Raw genomic sequence first — 21,742 nt, 5'->3', positions numbered from 1 at the left:
ACCTAGAAACAATTCTATCCTTTAGCAGATGAATGAGTAAATAAATTGTGGTATAGCCTTAAAATAGAATACTACTCAGTAATAAAAAGGAACAAGCTAATGATACAGAATTACTGCAAGGTTCTCAAAAGCATTAACTTGAAAGAAGCCAGTTTCAAATGGTTACTGGATGATTCCACATCTATGACATTCTTGAAACGGCAAAACAATAGTGACTAAGAACGTATCAGTGACTGCCGGGGATTTTAACAAACAAGAGGAGATTTGGGGGAGGTTACAGAACTGTTTTATATTCTCTTTGTGGTAGTAATCAAAAAACTTATGTATGTGTTACAGTTCAGTAAACTGTTCAAAAAAAGGTCAATTTTACTCTATGTTAATTTTAAAAATAAAAAAATTTTAAAGTAAATAGTCGGGGGGCTAGGTGAAAAAGGTGAAGAAATTCAGAAGTACAAATTGGGAGCTTCCGGCCAAGATGGAGGTATAAGTAGGTATGTTTTACTTCCTCGCACAACCAAAAAAGGATAACAACCAAATTAAAAACCAAAAGCAACCAGAAGTGCCAAAAAATCGAACTGTAAGGAAGTCTGACAACCAAGGAGTTAAAGAAGAAACAGTCACCCAGAGTGGTAGGAGGGTTGGAGATGGGAAGCCAGGGCAGAGAGGACACGCAGCAAGGCAGTGGCGGACAAGGCAGGCAAGGTGGCAGCTGGTGGACTGGGCGGTCCCACGGTCCCACATTCACATGATGATAAACTGGAGGAACAACTGGGGAGCAAGAGAGACTGCACAACCCAGGGTGTCAGTGAAGGGAAATAAAGCCTGAAAACCTCTGACTGTAAAAACCTGTGGGGGTTGCCATGGGAGAAACTGTCAGTTTCACAGGAGAGTCTGTTGGAGGGCCCATGGGGTTCTAGAACGTACACAAATCCACCCACCCAGGAATCAGCATCAGGGCAGTACCTAAAAGGGCACAATTCATTTATGGGTAGCAGGGGAAGTGAATGAAAGTGGGGCAAGAACCCAGCAAGCAGCACTATTTCCCCTCCGACCGCTCTCCCACAGCACCACAACACACAAAGTGGCTTGCCCTACCCTGGTGAATACATAAGGCTCCGCCCATTGCAACAAAACAGGTGTGCCAAGACAAAGAAAAATGGCCCAAATGAAAGAACAGATCAAAGCTCCAGAAAAAGGACAAAGTGACGAAGAGATAGCTAACCTATCAGATGCAGAGTTCAAAACACTGGTAATCAGGATGCCACAGAAATGACCGAGTACGGCCATAAAATAAAGGAAGAAGTGAAGACTATACAAAGTGAGATAAGGAAAAATGTACACGGAACCAAAAGTGATGCGACAGAAAACAGGACTCAAATCAACAATATGAACCAGAAGGAAGGAAGAAACATCCAACCAGAACAGAATGAAGAAACAATTCAAAAAAATGAGGAGAGGCTCTGGAACCTCTAGGATAACTTTAAACGTTCCAATATCCAACCCAGAGGGGTACCAGAAGTAGAAGAGGAAGAGCAAGAAATTGAAAACTTATTTGAACAAATAATGAAGGAGAACTTCACCAATCTGGCAAAAGAAACAGACTTCCAGGAAGTCCAGGAAGCTCAGAGAATCCCAAAGAAGTTGGACCCAAGGAGGAACACACCAAGACACATCATTGATAAATTACTCAAGATTAAAGATTAGGAGAGAACCTTAAAAACAGCAAGAGAAAAGAAGAAAGTTACCTACAAATGAGTTTCCATAAGACTATCAGCTGATTTCTCAAAAGAAACCTTACAAGCAAGAAGGGGCTGTAAAGAAGTATTCAAAGTCACGAAAGGCAAGGACCAACATCCCAGATGACTCTATCCAGCGAAGCTATCATTGAGAATGGAAAGGCACATAAAGTGCTTCCCAGATGAGGTCAAGTTAAAGGAGTTCATCATCACCAAGCCCTTATTATATGAAATGTTAAAGGGACTTCTAAGAAAAAGATCAAAACTAAGAATAATAATAACAACTCACAACTATCAACAAATGAACCTAAAAAAACAAAAACACTAAGCAAACAACTAGAATGGAAACAGAATCAAAGCAATAGAGATCACATGGAGGGTTATCAGTGGGGAGGGGAGGGAGAAATTGGGGAAAAGGTACAGAGAGTAAGAAGCATAAATGGTAGGTACAAAATAGACAGAGGAGGTAAGAATAGTATAGGAAATGGAGAAGTCAAAGAACTTACAGGTATCTACATGACCCATGGACATGAAACTAAGGTGTGGGGGAATGCTGGAGGGGTTGGGTACTATGTGGAGGGGGATAAAGGAGAGAAAAGGGACAACTATAGTAGCATAATCAATAAAATACACTTTAAAAAAAGTAATACAAATTGGCAGTTACAGAACAGTCACAGAAATGTAAATTAAAGAATAGGGATGATCAGTAATATCATAATAACTATATATGGGGCCAATTGGGTACTTGCAATATTGGGGGATCACTCTGTAAAGTATATGATTGTACAACCACTATGCTGTACATTTGAAACCAATACAGAATAACACTGAATGTTAACTAATACTGAAACAAAAAAAGAAAGGTTAAAAAACTTTTATTTATTCATTCAGTGAATAATATTAAACTATGGACTATGTGCCAAACACAATTTTTGGAAATATATATATGAAAAAGCTGAACAGAAATCATGTAACAGCATTCAGATTTTGATAAATACATTATATGCCATTATCTTATTAAATCCTCACAATTATCCTTAAAGGTGCATGCTATCTATTTTACTGATTTTAACAATGTGGAAACTAACTCATAGAAAGTAAGTAACTTGCCCAAAGCAGCCAAGATAATAAGTACCTGAACTAGAAATTAATGTCTAATTCAGTGTTTGGCCAATAGTAGATGTTCAATTAATGTATCATGAATGAATGAAGTCATTCAGAGTCTGACAGAAGTACACCTGCTTGAGTGTGATGGGTAGTGTAATAATATGGGTGTAATAATTTATAGTTTTAATTTGAACACTTCACCTAAAATGTCATATGGTGTGTTTGAGTGTGGTATTGTTCTGTTATAGAATTACATGCTTATGATTTTGTAATAAAAGATTTTATAATAAAAAAGGGGTGTTATATGTGCTAGACCCTGTATTTTGTCATGTTAAATTTATACATTCACATTTCAAAAGATCAGAAGATTCTTCTGATAAATTCATAGGGTAATTTATAAAATTGCTTTTATATTCAGTTGGCCAAAAAGTCCATTATGGGCTTTAACTTCATTTGAAACAATTTTGTTAGATTGTATTGTAACAGTGTCACATCAGCATGCATTAAAAAATAAACATCAGTCCTGGCTGGTGTGGCTCAGTGGGCTGAGTGCGGGCCTGTGAACTGAAAGGTTGCTGGTTTGATTCCCAGCCAGGGCACACATCTGGGTGTTGGCCAGGTCTCCAATTGAGGGCTCGTGAGAGGCAACTAATCCATGCATATCTCACACATTGATGTCTCTCCCTCTCTTTCTTCCTCAACTGGTGAATTTTTGTGCAGCCACTTTACTATTGAAAATGGAAGAAAATATGCAACATTTTCGGTGTATTAAGTTTTATTATTTCAAGAGAGGTAAAAACATAACTGAAACACAGAAAAAGATTTGTGCAGTGTAAGGAGAAGGTGTGGTGACCAATTGAATGTGTTTAAAGTGGTTTGCGAAGTTTCTTGGTACTACTGACATTTTAGTAAAATAATTCTTTGCTGTGTGGCTATGTTATGTATTGGAAGATGTTTAGCAGCACCCCTGGCCTCTACCCACTAGAAGCCAATAGCAGGAGACAGCCAACATACTCAAAGTATCCAAATCAATAAAGTTATTGGTGAAAATGAAAAATGTCTTTTATTTTAAGGAAAAAATGTAATGGACTTTTTGGCCAACCAAATAGTTGTTTAAATTGTTTAAGTTCACAGTTTTTAAAACATCACACTAAAATAACAGTATTTATGAAACAATATCCAGTTTATTTGCACTTGCAATAATTTTCTTCTATTTTTTAGTGTGCTACACAGTCTGCTTGCTATAGTAGTTACAATGAAATGAAAAAGAAACACAGATGTTATCATTTTCCCCATTCCTAGAAATTCTTTAATTTAAAAAAAAGCGAAAGACCAACTCACACCAAGAAAATAACTTAAAACCACTATATAAATTCCCTTTAACTAGTTCTCCTTTCTTGACAATATATTCACACTTGGGCCATTTTGGAGATGGTGTGTTTTAATGCCACTCCCTCCAAAATAAAGTTCAGACATAGTTTGAATAATTGAAAAAGATAAAGACCTTTTCATTGTGATGTGTCTCTTATAGTAATGTATTACATTTATAATTTAGACCTTCGATGGTATTATGTAACAAGATCAACATTTTATTTCAATTCAATTTCTAACAATATATATTGTTTTCTGTGATATTTTAAGTGTTTTATACTAATTATCAGAATTAATTTAGGTATTACCCTAGATACTACACATATTATGCAGAAAAATGTTAACAGCAGGCGTTCGACTACTATTCTCAGAATAATCTGCTTGCAAGGCTGACCTTGGTCTGGTATCTAGGAACTTGGATCTAGGGAGGTTTCTCACTACTACCCTAACTGGTAAGTGGTACTATGCCTAAACTGTGCAAACAATGTGCAACTGTGCAAACTGTTTGTGCAACTGTTTATGCTGGACACTTGCTTTCCTTCTGGGAGTCTGAAATTTTGTTTTTTATCAGTCAGAAGGTATCAGCCCCCAATTAAACACCCTGAAAGCAGAGCCTCTAACAAGCTTCCCTGGTAGATAACATTTCATGTGTTGTGACAACTTGTAGCTAAGGGAATTAAGTATCTCCTGTGCGACTCCATTAGGAAAGACTCTTAAAACACCTGCACTGCCTTCAAACTTTGCCTCAGGCACCTTTTCCCTTTGCTGATTTTGCTGTGCATGCTGTCACTGTAATAAATCATAGCAATAAGTGCAACTATATGCTGAGTCCTGTGGGTCCTTCTAGGAAATCAAGGACCCTGAAGTGGTCTTAGGGCCTCCCCAACACACATACTAAGAGTTATCTGTGTGAAACGTATACCTACCATCTTACCAAGCAATGTGCTCTTGGAGGAAAGTCGTTATTCATACACAGTAAATCTTGCATAGATTGTGGAATAGCATCTACAAAAAAAGTTAGATAATGAAAGTTATTATGTTGATTTTAATGAGGAATATTATGATTTAAAGAAACATATAACATATCTTGCTAGTCCAGGTAGTTCTGCAATTGCTAAAAGATTTAAATCTAGGACTAGTCCTAAAATTGGGGGAAAGAGGGATGTCTTTCTCAATCTCTTTTCTTTAAAAAAGTCAGCCTACATATATACAAGGGTGGGCAAAAGTAGGCTTACAGTTGTGAGTATGTGAAACAGTTTATTCTTTTATTTTTACTAATTATTGTACAGTATTATTTTACATAAAAACAACTATAAACCTACTTTTTGCTCACTCCTGTATACTCCTTTGTTTGTACTCTTTTCCTTTCTTAAAAAGCCATGACTCATACAATTTCCCATCATGAGTAGAAAGTTAATTTATTCTTCTTAGTCAGCCCTTGTGTCCACTTTTCTTCAAAATTCTATTAGAGGCCTGTCAACTCCATATCACCTCCTGCGGTGGACCCTGGCCATCTTAAATGTCCTTGTAAACAACAACCACCTTCCTACTTATAACTGTATATCTTTAAGCGCTTACTATTGCTATCCATAAGGTAGTAACATCAATGATCATTATTTACTCATAACTGCATAATATATTTAAAACAGAAAGAATACCTGTTAAAAATATTTCCTTTTGCTGCATAGCTATAATTGCTTAGCAAATTTATATTTTATTCACTTGCAAAAATAAAGGAGAACATTAATGACTTGACATTTTACTTAACTAAAGCAATAAGCAACTCCAACAAAATAAAAGATCAGTGCTCAAATCTTCTGATCTCTAATAATAGTTTTACCATATTTTTCTGACTTTAAAAAATTTGGGAGGATAATGGGGGTACGTCTTAGTCCGAATATAGCTTACCCAGCTTGTGTGGGGGGGGAGCAGTGGTAGAGCGGGGTTCTCCCCCTGCCATTTTCCTCCTCTAAAACCTAGGTGCGTCTTTATGGTCCGGTGTGTCTTATAGTCCGAAAAATACGGTAAATGTGTATTTCTCTATTAACCAAGGTAATGCTTTACTTGAAACTAATTTCTACCATTAGTTAGAGCTTCAATCACAACCAAATTAAAACAGACAATATCTACACACATACAACAATAATGTCTTTTAACTGTATTAAATCCATTCATCTTGACTCATAACATAGCCCCCTCATATGCTCACCTCAGAAACAGATTCTTAGTCTCCTTAACAAAACTGTTTTTTCTTTCATGTATGATCTTTTCTCAAAATAATAGCACTTAAGATTGCTCTACCGTGAACAATTGCCTTCATCAATCAAGAGAATGTTGGACCCAGAAATCTCTCGGGCATTATCAGACTTCCCTCCAGTTGCATACATTTCCCTCTTTCCCTTATTCCTACAGTACACATGTTCATATTTTAGTATAATTATCTTACTTTGTCGTATATATAATTATCTGAGATATGTATACATGATCAACATTATTTATCCTAGTTTATAAATCTAAATGCAAATGTTATGTTTTGTTTGTAAAAATAATATATATAACAGAAAAGGTAACATAATTTCATTCCTATACAAGAAAAGGCACAGACATTTCAGGCCTATACTTACCAATGGTAATGTTTTAACCAAAAAAACTTTTTTAAATTTATTTTTTATTCAAGTATAATTGACATATAATATTATATTAGTTTTAGGTACACAACATAATGATTTGATAACTGTATACACTATGAAATGATCACCACAGTTAAGTTAACATCTTTCACTATACAGTTACACTTACATGTTTAAACCTCAGTCACCTTCAAAGTACTGATGCAATACACCCATCGAGACATATCCACTACTCAAACAGTTTTTGAACTCATCAATTTTGATGCCTTTTAGTGCTTTTGCGATTTATTATTTCACCTCCTTCAAAATGTTTCCCTTTGAGGACTTTTTTCATCCAGAGAAACAAGCAAAAAAAATGTCTCTGGCGGGGAGAACAGGAATAAGAAGGGTGGAGCAGTGGGGTTATGCTGTTTTTTGGTCAAAAACTGCTGAACACTTGGTGCAGTGTGGGTAGGTGTGCTCATCTATTACTCATTATGAAATGGGGAAATGCGTTGAGTCTTCAAAAAAATTCACTAGAGCTAAAAGCTGCCTCTCACAAGCCAGCTGGTACACTGATACAGATGGGTTCCTGGAATGCTCACCTAACAAGGGAAGCCTGTAGTGTAAGGGGCCTGTCCTCCAGAAGATAATTCCAGTTTTTCTGAGGTCCTCCCTCATACTAGTGTATCTCAGGACAAAGAGTTTGGTTATTTGACCTATAAACAACTATAAGCACCATTTACAGAGATTTTGGATGATGTCATCTATTAACAACTACAAGCACACTTACTGAGTATCTAGCATGAGTCAGGTAGTGAGATGGGTACTTATGTACAGTATCCCATTAAATCTTCCCATTAACCTTCTAGGTAGTATTACTTCATTTTAAGACAATTCAAGTTTAGAAAGGTCAAGTAACTACTAAGTAGAAAAACCAGAATTGTATCCACTTGATCTGATTCTAAAGTCTGGGATATAGCCAAAACACTACAATGACTAATCAACAAATAACTTTTTCTTTTTAATCCTTCGAAGCCCAGATTAGTTGCTTCATTCTCCTTAACACCTTCTCTGAACATTTCTATTTAAAAGCAATCTTTTTTGAACTCCAGTAGAATGTTATCTGTGCTTTGGGATGGCATTTATCACTTTCTACCTCCTATTACTGTTACTTAATTATAAACCTTATTCCACCTCCTGGAATGTAAATTTAAGTTTGGGTTCAATTTGGCTTAGAGAGTACCTAACACATGTTAGGCACTCAATAAATATTAGCTGATTTAATTAACTTTAAAATGATGCTGTGATTCTTCCTCTGAAAAAATCATAATCTACTTCAGATGTGGTAAAACAACTTCATATATATAAAACATCTCTGAAGACTACTACTTAATTAAGAGAACTAAATTTGTAACTCAAAATTATAAACAATCTGCACTGGCTGGTGTGGCCCAGTGGACCGAGCACGGGCCTGTGAATGAAAAGGTCACCAGTTTGATTCTCAGTCAGGGCACATGAATGGCTTGCTGGCCAGGTCCCAGTAGGGGCTGCAAGAGAGGCAACAACACATTGATGTTTTCCTCTCTTTCTCTGACCCTTCCCCTTCCTCTAAAAATAAATAAAATCTTTTAAAAAACCTGAAAAATAAACGATCCCATATGTCAAGCTTTTAAAATATATGTAAAAGCTCACCTTCTAACACTTCATCATTTCCTTCTTTATCAGTGGATTCTTGCACAAGATAATGATGAGTAATTGAGAATTTGAAGTCAGCAAAGAGAATTTCATCTGATTTCTCTTCCCATGTGCCAGAAGTAAATATACCCTGTATTTAACAATAAAAGGCGGAAAAACATTAAAGTATTCAATAGTTAGCATTATGTTTATTAACCACAGGAATTTTTTCCACTTTTTCTGCCCACTCATCTAAAAGTAACATCCTATAGTTATCTTCTACAATTAAAGTAAAAAAACCATACATATGTGAATGAACAAGAGCCCTGGTTGGTGTAGCTGAGTGGATTGAGTGCAGGCCTGTGAACCAAAGGGTGGCTGGTTCAATTCCCAGCCAGGGCACATGCCTGGGTTGTGGACCAGATCCCAGGTAGGAGGCGCATGAGAGGCAACCACACATTGATATTTCTCTCCCTCTCTTTCTTCCTCCCTTCCCCTCTCTCTAAAAATAAATAAATAAATAAACTATTTTAAAAAAATAAAGAGGAAGTCATTTTATAAATGATTTATCACTGTTCCTTTAAAAATTCCCTAGAATATTAACTATCAAGTAACCTACAAAATTATAATTTTCAAGTACTTTTTGTGACACGAGTCTCTATATAAAATGAATATAGTAAATCCCATACTTTTTCACATGAAAAAAGAAAAACCTCTCTACCAATAGCAGAATCTCTAAGCTACTTTTAACTAAAAAGGATGAAATCTTATAAATTTAAAAAATTAGAAAAATACATAATAAAATATACTTTTTTAAAACCTCAAATCAAGTAACAGCACAACGTAGCACACAGTGTTATTGAACATCAGAAATTGCTTCAGCCCTGGGTGGTGTAGCTCAGTGGATTGAGCGCTGTCCTGCAAACCAAAGGGTTGCTGGTTTGATTCCCAGCTGGGGCACATGCCTGGATTGCAGGCCAGGTCCCCAGTTTGGGGGTGTGCAAGAGGCAACCAATCTATGTTTCTCTCGCACATCGATGTTTCTCTCCCTCCCTTCCCCTCTCTCTAAAAATAAATAAATAAATCTTTAAAAAATAAAAAGAAATTGCTTCAGAAAAAAGCAGTTTGTTAAATCAATTTAAGTGACATGACATCTGTAGTACTTACTTGCTTAACAGATTTTTGCAAGCTTCTTCATCAAGCTTTGGCATTCAAATATTTTCATTTAAACAACATCTTTTTTTGAACTTTGTTTAAACTTTATTTAAAAAATTTTTACATTACAATTTACATTCAATATTATTTTGCATTAGTTTCAGATGGTAGACAATCATGTACTTTACAAAGTGGTCCCCCCAACATTTAAAGTACCCTCCTGACACCATACATAGTTATTAGAATACTACTGACTATATTCCCTGTGCTACACTTTATCGCCCATGACTATTCTGTAACTACCGATTTGTACTTCTTAACCCCTCCATCTTTTTCACCCAGTCCCCTAAACCCCCTCCCCTCTGGCAACCACCAGTCTGACCTCTGTGTCTATGAGTCTATTTCTGTTTTGTTTGTTCATTTATTTTGTAAACAGCAACTTCTTGATTGGAAAACATTTTAATTAAAAGTTTCAAAGAACTCCCTTACCTATACAACATAACCATAGAGAAGAATTTTTCCCATGGGGCCTCTAATCTCCCATTGTTATTCTTTCCAATGGAGAGGGACAGTCATTGCAGCTGAGCACCACTATGAGGCAGGAAATACCAACCCAGCACAGACAGTCCCACACTAGGCAGAAAATATGTAAGAAACAATTCTGAGTTTCTGAGCTTTTATAAAATGTTTTCATAACCGTATCTAATGTATAACAGCCAAATGTTGTATATGTGTTCCTGGCAAGGTATTTACAGTTCTGAATTGAGTTAAATCATAATACAGGGTCCAGCAGAAGTAAGGCCTGCTTGAGTGTGGTTGGTAAGGTAATATGGGTGTAATAGTTTATAGTTTTAATTTGAACATTTCACCTAAAATGTCATACGGTGTGCTTGAGTGTGATATTGTTATGTTACAGAATTACATGCTTATGACTTTGTAATAAAAAGGGGTGTCATTTATGCCATAGCCTGTATTTTAAATGTGCTAGAAGTATCTCATTAAATACATCAAATAGCAATCTTTTCATTAGCAGAATAACCACCATGTAAGGCATGTACATGTTGGGGTTCCTTAAAGAGAGGTTAACCTGTGTGAAATTAGGACACATATGGCCCATACCAAACACTTCAAACTGAAGTGAATAATATAATAACACACAGAAGAGTTTGTTTTGCTAGGAGAAATGCCCACTATAAAGAAGTTAAGGCTAAAACTAAGGAAAAAAAGATTAAGTCCAGAAAATGAGGTCAGTGTCTTTCTCAAGCCTGTAGGAAAACTGAAATATTCTTTTTAAATGATTTTTTTAATAAAAAAAATTATTCAATCCTAATCCTGATTTCTGGGTACTGCTGTCAACCTTACCAACACCTATGTAACGGAGAATCTAGGTGTATTCAGTAAGACATCCAGATTCTGCATCCAAAACAGACTTTTGAAGATAATTTAGCTCAAGTGAGAAACGACATTCAAACCTCCCTCTTTTAATTCAATTATGATATAATCATGACATTAAATTCCAGTATGGTGTATATTTATGATTAAAACAAGAAATGACAACTCCAATTCAAAATTAATCTAGTAATTCATCAAAAATAATCTCCAATCCAGATAATAAAAAGAAATGAGCATATACATTAGAAAGAAATAAAACTGCACTCACGGACCACTTGATTATATACAAGGAATATTCAATAAAATCTACAAGCTACTAAAACTGTTGCACTTATGAAGTTGTGGAATTCAAGGTCAATATACAAAAACCACATGCATTTTTATATACTAGCAGCAAATACTTGGAAAATGACGCTTTTCAAAAATACCACTTACAACATCAAAAATAAATCAAATATCTATGAATAAACTTAAGGAAAGATGAGCAAGAACTCCACCTAAAAATACTTCAAAACACTGCTGGAAGATATTAAAGATCTAAGAGATATATCACGGACATAGATTGAAAGATACAACACTATGAACATGTCAATCAATCCTCCCCAAATTAATTAATGTATAAATTAAACACAATCCTAATCAACACTTCAGCAGGCATTTTGTAGAAACTCACAAACTGATTCTAAAACTAACTTGAAAACCCAAAGGACCAAGAATAGCTAAAATAATTTTGATGAAAAATATACTAACTGATTTTAAGATTTACTTTGCCAAAGTAATTAAGGCACCACAGCACTGGCATAAGGACAAATAGATGAATAAAACATAATGGACCAGAAATACATTCACCCATATACTTCATTTTACAACAGAGGAGCCACTGCAATTCAGTAGGGAAAGGATGGTCTTTTCAACAAATGGTCCTGGAATAATAAGATATTCACGTGGAGGAATCATAGACTTATTTTCACAACATTGAGATAGGCAAAGATTCCTTTGATAGGAAACTAAAGTCACTAACAAAAAAATTTTTATATTAAAAAAATGAACTTCATTAAAACAAACTTATGCTTATCAAAAGACAAGAAAATTAGGGAAGCTACTAGAGTGAAAACTCAAAATACATATACCTGACGAAGGACACACAACCAGATACTTGAGGATAATATAAAAAACTAAACAATTTTTTTAAATAAGCAAAAGACTTTAACACTTAGCAAAATACAGCTATGAATGAGGGACATAAAGGAAAGAATAAACAAATGGGACCTCATCAAATTAAAAAGATTCTGCATGGCTAAAGAAACCAGCATTAAAATGAAAAGAGAACCAACTACATGGGAAAACATATTTGCTAATGATACCTTGGACAAAGGTTTGATCTCCAAAATATATAAAGAACTCACATGACTACACTCCAGGAAGAAAAAAAACCCAATTAAAAAATGGGCAAAGGACCTGAACAAACAGACACTTCTCCAAGGAGGACATACACAGAGCCCAGAGACATATGAAAGGATGCTCAGCATCACTAGCTATCAGAGAGACGCAAATTAAAACCATAATGAGATACCACTTCACACCTGTCAGAAGGCCATCATGAACAAATCAACAAACAAGTGCTGGCAAGGATGTGGAGAAAAGGGAACCCTAGTGCACTGTTGGTGGGAATGCAGACTGGTGCAGCCACTGTGGAAAACAGTATGGAATTTCCTCAGAAAACTAAAAATGGAACTGCCTTTTAACCCAGCAATTCCAGTGCTGGGATTATATCCTAAGAGCCCTGAAACACCAATCCAAAAGAACCTATGCACCCCAATGTTCATAGCAGCACAATTCGTAATAGCCAAGTGCTGGAAGCAACCTAAGTGCCCATCAGTAAATGAGTGAATCAAAAAACTCTGGTACATTTACACAATGGAATACTATGCAGCAGAAAGAAAGAAGGAGCTCCTACCCTTTTCGACAGCATGGATAGAACTGGAGAGCATTATGCTAAGTGAAATAAGCCAGGCAGTGAGGGACAAATACTGTATGATCTCACCTTTAACTGGAACATAATCAACAAAAGAAAAAAAGCAAACAAAATATAACCAGAGACATTGAAACTAAAAACAATCTTAACGATACCCAGAGGGGAGGGGGGAGGAGGTAGTGGGGGGAAGGGTTTTCAGGAACTACTATAAGGACATATGGACAAAACCAAGGGGGAGAGTGGAAGCCAGGGAGGGAGGGAGGTTTGGCTGGGGTGGCAGGGTGTGGTGGGGGGAAAATGCAGACAACTGTAATTGAATAATAATTTAAAGAAATAAGAATAAATAAAATTTTAAAAAGCTATGAATGACCAATAAACAGTTAACTGTGATGAATGACTAGACACCATTTGATATCAGTAGTCATTCATGAAATACAAAACAAAAGCACTATGAAATACCACTTCACCCCCAATAGGATGACTAAAATTAAAAATGTGACAATGTCAAGTGTCAGAGCGAATGAGGAGCAACTTGAAATCTCATAAATTGCTCAGAACATAAAACAGTACAACCAGTTTAGAAAATAATTTAGCAGTTTCTAATAAAATTGAACATAAGACCTAGCAATTCCACTAAGAACATACTCAAAAAACAAAAATCAAACCATGGGTTCAAAAATTATTCACAACAGCTTTATTAATAAAAGTAAAAAATGGAGACAATTTAAATATCAACAGGAGAAAGGACGAACGCACTGTGACATTATCATACAATACAAAGAATGATATGGGCAACACGAATGAATTTTTAAAACACTATTGAGAAAAATGTCAAACACAAAGAGTGTATGCATACTGTATGACTCCACTTATATAAATTCAAGAACAGGAAAAACACTCTATATAAGTGAAAGAAATAAGAACTGTGGGATTACAGTTGTTGGGGTTTTTTGCTTGTTTTCTATTTTTGTTTTGTTTTGTTCTACCTACAAGATTGACTGAAGAGAGAAACATGGAGTTTCCCTGTGATGGTGAAAATGTTCTATATTTTTATTTAGATGCTGGTAACAAGGTACATACTTTGTCAAAACAAACTGTATGCTTAAATTCTGTACATTTTACTATAAATTATATGCCATAAAGAAAAAAATAGGATTTTTTAAAGAGACAAGGAAATTGGGTATAAGGGAAAGAAAAATGTTCTTTTTCAAAAAAAAAAAAAAAAGATAATGGCAATTATCAAGAACATGGACTAGAACATCATTATAATTTGGTCCCAACAATCCTTCACGCTATCGTTCAACTTAATAATGAGGTAGCCAATGAAATATTGAGCTAGAACTTTGGAGGGCCCAAGAACTCAGCAGGATGAAGATCACTCTTTTATAGTTGAGCCCTTTACAATATCTGGCCCAGACTATTTTATCTCTACCCTATTATCTTTCTTCCACATGGTTATCTTCCTAAAATACAAATCTTTTCCATTTAAAATGCTTTAGTAGCTTCTATAATCTATATAGTGAGTGATTGCTAGTGATTTTTAATCATATATTCTATCAGTAAAAATGTTCGAATATTCATCTCCAAAAAACCCTTTGTTTATCTTCTGGTGGGTGGCCCCCTTGCAGTACAGGCTTCCCATACTAGGTGAGTGTTCTAGGAACCCATCTGTATCAGTGCACCAGCTGGCATTGTTGTGAGAGGCTGCATTCAGCTTCAGTGAATTTTTTTTTGAAAACTCTTTCAACTTGTTTGCCCATTACATAATGGGTGGTTTATGAGCATACCTGCCCACACCTTGCTGAGAGTGTTCAGCAGTTTTTGACCAAACCAGAATGGCCCCCATGCCCCACCCTCCCTATTCCTGCTCTCACCCCCAGCGACTTTGTTTTGTTTCTCCCAGATGAAAAAAGTCCTCAAAGGGAAACATTTTGGCGATGTGGAGGAGCTGAAACAAAAAATGGCTGAAGCCACTAAAAGGTATCAAAACTGACAAGCTCAAAAACTGTTTTGAGCAGTGGAAAATGCTCAATAGGTAAAACAGGTATTTATGTAAGAATAAATACACAATTTTTTATAATTTCAGTTTTATTGAGTCTCTCCTCATGTAATTTTATTTATAAATTAAACATTACTGTATTATTATGCATATTGTACAAAAAACAAAAATAGATATAAAATGGATGTAAAAAATAACATAATTAGAAGTCATATACTCAGAAAGTCTTGTGACAAGTACCTCTAACAGTGGGATGTACCTACACTGGTAGAAATATTCTACAGAGCCCACAGGTGTGGCCCCACCCCTTTCCAGTTTTATCTCCCACAGCTACCTTCCATCCACTCTGTGTTACAATTATGCCTAATGACTTGCGTTTCCCCAGAGGTGTGCTGTCTCCTTCACACCTGTGCACAGGCTATTTATCCTGCTCTTCTCTACTTTATTTCTCTTAGCTTATTTTTATTGACCCATTTTTCAAAACACAACCTAAATGTTAATTCCTGTAGAAAAATCTGCTTTATCTCCAGGCAAGTTGGTGATTCTTTCTCAGTATCTTGTACAAATCACTAGAATGATACCTATTCTAATAATTTATTTATACTTTTGTTTCTCCATTAGATTATGAAAAAAGCAAACACTATTCTATTTTTCTTTGCAGCCCAGGACTTAAAAGTGCCTACATGCTTATTAGGTATCTTACAGATTACCATTTTTCAATAGTTATAGTAACCCCCCGTATGACCCAAAGGTGCTGGGAAATATCAGTATATTACCTAAATACAATTACACCTATTTGGATAACATACACTCTGATCTAGTCTAACAACCTGAAATGGCACACAAGCCAATCCAAAAGGTATTCTGACTTGCACTAACATATGCACATCAGAGTCCTCATGTTGAGTTCTTGGTGATATCATTTCCTCGCTGAATGAGTTAGACACAGATGGGTAAACTCACTGCCTTCCTGGGTTAATAGATTTTCTATATCTAAACATAAAACATCTTTATGATTTACTGGTTTCCATAATCTAAGTTCACATCTTAAACAGCCTAACATGTAAAAATACAATCTTCCATTTTAAAAATAGAAATTAAACAATTTAAATTAGTGTTTAATTAATTAAAATTTTTTCTTCTACTGACAAAACACCACATTTTGAAAAGAAGAAAAATAAGTAAAGCATTAAAAAAGGTAGAATTTTTCCATTTCTTTTTCTGAGGAGCGTAGAACTGTGATTCTCAACCTAACTGGACTTTATAATCACCTCAGAGGCTTAAAAAATGTACTGACAACTAGGCTCCATAATAGATCAATTGAATCAGAATCTCTGAAGATGACCTACACGCTAAAATTTTCTAAAACCTCTCCACAGATTCTAATGTGCGGCCAGGGTAGACAACCACTTCATACAGAGCTAAAAAACTAAAGTTTTCATTCACTGGTAGAAAAAAAAAATCCTTTTGACTGTTTGCAGTATTGCTATACAAATATTAAAAAGCCATACATGGTGGAACAACTGGATATCCATATGCAAAAGAATGAAGTGGGACCCTTTCCTTATACTAGAGATTAAAATTAACTCAAAATAGTTTGTGGATCTAAATGTAAGAGCAAAAGATATAGATACCATCAAGAAAGTGAACATACAATCCACAATGATACACGCTACAACATGGAGAATACGAGAAAATAGTTGCAAATTACACGCTTGTATATCTCATAAGGAACTTACATCCAGAATATACAAGGAACCCTTACAAATGAATAAATAAAATAATAATCCAATTTTAAAATGGGCAAGTGATCTGAATGGATCTAAAGAGGATACATAAATGGCCAATAAAAACATAAAAAGATATTCAACATCAACAGCTATTAGGAAAATGCAAATGAAAAAGCCACAATGAGACATCGCTTCATATCCACCAGCATGGATATAATAATAATAATAATAATAATAATAATAATAATAATAATAAAGATAATTGAAATTCAATATTACATTTATTTCAGGTGCACTCAGTTTTTATAGTGTAATTTATTAACAAAAACCTCAAAAGGAGTCAAGTTTCACATTTTTTAAGGAAGCTTTAACTTGACTGGCCTGGTAACTCAGCTGGAGCATCATTCCATGCACCAAAAGGGTGCAGGCTGGATTCCCTGTCAGGGCACACACCTAGGTTGCATATGGGAGGCAACTGATCAACGTTTCTCACAAAGATGTTTCTCTCTCTCTCTCTCTAACACTCACTCTCTCTCCTCACCTCCCTTCTAAAATCAATAAACATATCCTCTGGTGAGGATTACAATTTTTTTTTTAAGTTATTAGTGCTATAAAGTAGATGGGTGGAAGAGAAATGATGAGAAAGGAACTATATTTTTAATATATACATGTCACTTGGTTACATTATTCTATAATTCAAAGTTTTTAGATTTTTAATGAAAGGATTTGGGGCTCACAAACAAAATGGAAAGAACAGAGGAAACAATTTGGTGCAACTGATTCCGCAGGACAACCTTCTAGGCCAGATGACAAATATCTTGTCCCCAAATATTTCTCTATATAATTTTTAAATGTTTACTTACATTTATTACATTTTCCTGAAATTCCACAAGCATTCTTTTAAAAAGTATTAACAACTTAAGGACTAAATGATGGAAAGGAATTCAGGCTAGGAGCCCAACAGCAGTTTCTGTGAATAACTTTAATCATTGCTAGGATAAAGAATTCTGCTTAGAAGAATAACAATTTTGACTTCATTTTTATTTTTCCCTTAGCGTTTTAATACAGTAGGAAACCAAAATAACTGTGTAAGGTCAAGTGATTATCATCCATTCAAATCTTTTTTAAGAAATTAATAAACACTACTTAACCTTAAGCGAAATTAGTCATCTACTTTGGAGATGGAGGTAGAAAAAGGAAAACAAAGGAAAGAATTAGGTAATTTCAGAGCATTCAATACTGAAGGGTAGAGCTGGCTGGCAAAACTTGAGGCTGTGAGTTGCAAGGGCCAGGATACCAAAAAATGGTAAAGGGCTAAAGAAGTAGAAGGATAATAAGGTCAAATTTTACTGACTTAAAAATGTTTACTCCTATATATGAGAGTAAGCTATGCTTTCCACACAGACCTGTAGTCCTCACCATACCCAAAGTTTGCGTTCAAGGAACCATTTGGATATGTATTCCACCAAAACAAAATGTTAATTTTTAAAATAAATGCATACAAAATAAAATTTTTAAAAAAAATTAATTTTATTTATTTACTTTTACAGAGAGGGGAAGGGAGGGAGAGAAACATCGATGTGCTAAAGATACATCAATTGGTTGCTTCTTGCATACCCCCAACCCAGGTATATGCCCAGACTAGGAATAGAGCAGGCTACCTTTCAGCCAACAGCCTGGCACTCAATCCACTGGGCCATTCCAGCCAGGGCAAAAAATAAGTTAAAATAGTAGTTTTCATTTAACCTTTTTTGAGTTACATGCTCTTTTAAGTATGTGATGAAAGCTCTGGACCACCTCCCAAGAAAGTCATGCATATTCACATTAAAAATTAATCACACATACAATTTTAAAAGACCCAAGACTCTTAGTTAAGAATTCCTATTAAACATGATGGTGAAGTCCCTCTGTCCACAAAGAGCTATTTATCCTTTAAAATGATTTAATTCTAACACAATAATACCTAATTTCCATTATAATTTTCTTAAATAACTGAGTTCAGAGATCTAACTTGGGATTAACTGCCAAACAGCTCTAAGTCATCAGTTGTACATTTCATAGAGAAAAGAACACAGGAATACTGATAGCTGAGAGCTAGAGAAAATGACAATGGAGTAAAGAGGTAAAGGATTTCACAATCTGGAAGTGAGGGAAGGCAAAGAGAAAAGGTTTTAATAAACAGAAAGTAGGGGAACAATTCCTGATGCACAGTATGAACTATATAAATGTATGAATAAAAGATAAGTAAATAAAAAGCAAGTACTTGGAAACAAGAGACTTTTATAACATAGCTCCAGAAATAGGGAAAAAAATTAGTATTTGTGTACTATCCTTAAAATATATTTTAAACATTTTCCCTGTATAGAGAAATCCAATCACAATTCTCACCAGCTACTTTTACAAACAAAATTTTAGAAAGTGACTCATCCATTAGACTTGCAATTACACTATATAAGAATTCATTATAAGAAAAAACAAATCAAGTCAGTAATCCAAAATCAAAGAAGAAAAAAGGAAACAAATTGGTCAAGGGAGGAAAAAGCCAAAATAAAATCAAAATGTAAAGAAAAGGGTTACTTACAAAACTAAATGCAGAGAAATTAGTTACTTACTTTAAAATGTAACGGGCCATCCAGAAAAAAAGACTTGCTACCTTTAAAACTTTTAAAAATACCACCATCATATTTTAACAAAACTCCAAGCAATTAAATGTTTATACTATATATCTTATGCAAAAGGAACACAACAAGTTCAGGGAGTTAATTAGGTATTCTGGGGGTCAATCAGCAAATATTTACTGAGCACATACCAGGCAATGCATACTGTATCTTAATAAATGAATTAGCAAGTTAATTATTATTATTGTTTTGAGTCATACTCTTAATGAAAAAAAAAGGTACAGCAATCAAGATGTAATTGCAAATTCTCCCATAAATCAGTATAGTTAATTTTTTGCTAAAAATATTTTTTGTCACATCTAGTATAACAAAAGGTGATCTACATCAAGCCAACTAGTAAAATTTAAGGGCATCATTGAATAGAATTGAGTATTAATTTATGCTCACATAGCCGATTTATATTTGTTCTTTACAGTTATGTTGTAGAGAGATTTCATAACAATAAGTAGCCTCAAATAAAGTGAGCAAATGGTTTTGGTTAGGTCCTTTTTATATACTTTAGAAATATTATGTGTAGTTCTATTTGTTTTAGCGGCATACGCTCCATACAAATTAAAGTTCAAAGTGAAATTCATAATGTATATTGAAAATTTTATTTATGACAGAGAAAGATAATTGTGCTATGACTAAATGGCAAGCAAAAAAATCTTTAAATACATAAAAAATAAAAGAACTAAGAAGTAACAATGAAAGACATCTTAAGAGATCTCAATATCTCAGATTAATCCTGAGCTTTTTCACCATAATATATTACATAAAATTACATAGTCAGAAAAGAGGGCCTTTTCAACCCCCTGAAAGGCTCTCCAGGGAGCGACAGGGGTCTCCAACCACACAATGAGAATTGCTGATCTAAGGGCACTCTAATCTGTGCGCAACTCAGGGCTGCAGAGTGATGGAGCTTTGTTGGATTTAGGCAACAGAAGACAAAGTTCAAAGATGGCAAGGAAGTTCTAAGATTAAGGTGTAAATTCTAGAAGCCAATAGAAGATAACCCCCAAAATTTGCATATAAACTGTCTCAAATCTTGGCCCTCTGCTAATCCATGGCAGTGGAGACTCCAGGATACAGTGAAACGCAGGAGAGTGAAAAGAAAAAAAAAAAAGATTTCAGCTGCTGTTACCACCAAGAAGAGAATGGAGTTTTAATCCAGACAAATGAACTGCTTGCTAGAACAAACAAACAAAAAACTCTTATTAGAGAACCACCACAGAATCTAGTCACTATATTTCACTCAAAATATAACTATAAAATTAAGAAATTACTGATATACCCACAAAAAAAATTCTTTTAAAAGCCAAGATGACGTGACCTGTATTCAACTCAAAAGAATACGGTCAACTTCTATACCCAAGAAGCCCTAGGTGTTAAAATGGCTCTACACTAGCTATAATAAATATGTTCAAGGACAAATTCAGAGATGAGAAATCTCAGAGAATTGGAAATTATAAATAGAACCAAATAGAAATTGTAAACCTGAAAAATTACAATAACTGAACTGGAAAATACATTACATGGGCTTAACAGCAAATTGGAGACAGCAGAATAGTAAATGAACTATCTCAAAGGTAACTCGAGAGAAATAATCAAATAGAAAAAAACCCCCACTGAAGACAGCAGAGCGTTAGAGACCTATGCCTACAGAACAGTAGTAAGAGGTCAAAGATAAATATAACTTAAGTCACAAAGAAGTACAGAGAATGGGGCAAGAAAATATTTGAGGCAGTAAGAGCCAAAATTCCCTAATTTGAAGAAACACAAAAAATTTATTCAGAGAAAAAGTGAAAACAATCAAGAAAGCACAGAGGGTCCCAATCAAAAGGAACCCAAAGAGGCCCATTCCAAGGAACATCGTAATTAAAATGGCAAAATTAAAAGATAAAGGAAGAATCTTAAAGGCAGCAAGGGAGAAATATGAAGTAGCATACAAGGGAGCCCCGCCAAGTCTAGCAGCTGACTTGTCAACAGAAACACTACACACCAGAAGGGAATGGCAAGGAATATTCCAAGTAATGAAAAGCAAAGGCCTGCAACCAAGACTATTCTATCCACTATGGTTCTCATTTAAAATGGAAGGTAAAATAAGGAGTTTCCCAGACAAAAGGAGGCTGAAAGAATACAATTCCACCAAATGAGCATTGCAAGACATGCTACAGGGAATGCTTTAAGAAGAGGAAGAAAAACAGTGGGATAGAGAGGAACACAGATATAGAGGGGGTAAAACGCCAATGAATAAGTACCTATCAATAATAACCTTAAGTGTAAATGCATTAAATGCTCTAATCAAAAGACACAGGGTACCTGAATGGAAGA

The 21,742-nt window shown here is 35.0% G+C and overlaps 1 protein-coding gene across 3 annotated transcripts in view; it reads right to left on the bottom strand.

The window, feature by feature from the left end:
* Nucleotides 1-21,742, bottom strand: part of RAB3GAP1 (RAB3 GTPase activating protein catalytic subunit 1) — a 109,459-nt gene that overhangs the window by 74,492 nt on the left and 13,225 nt on the right. For all 3 annotated transcript variants that reach the window (XR_008426163.1, XM_024569776.3, XM_024569777.3), the window contains exons 4-5: nucleotides 8,519-8,651; nucleotides 5,141-5,219 (exon numbers count right to left, since the gene is read on the bottom strand). Coding sequence is in view for 2 of the 3 variants with exons in the window: in XM_024569776.3 (XP_024425544.2) it covers nucleotides 5,141-5,219; nucleotides 8,519-8,651 (212 nt within the window). In the remaining variant the exon portion in view is untranslated. The remainder of the gene's footprint in view (nucleotides 1-5,140; nucleotides 5,220-8,518; nucleotides 8,652-21,742) is intronic.

The sequence above is a fragment of the Desmodus rotundus genome, chromosome 2 (genome assembly GCF_022682495.2).
Source record: "Desmodus rotundus isolate HL8 chromosome 2, HLdesRot8A.1, whole genome shotgun sequence".
In the NCBI taxonomy this organism is placed as follows: Eukaryota; Metazoa; Chordata; class Mammalia; order Chiroptera; family Phyllostomidae; genus Desmodus; species Desmodus rotundus.
Note: the sequence above shows the minus strand (reverse complement) of the source record. Positions and strands in the feature narration are given on the sequence as shown.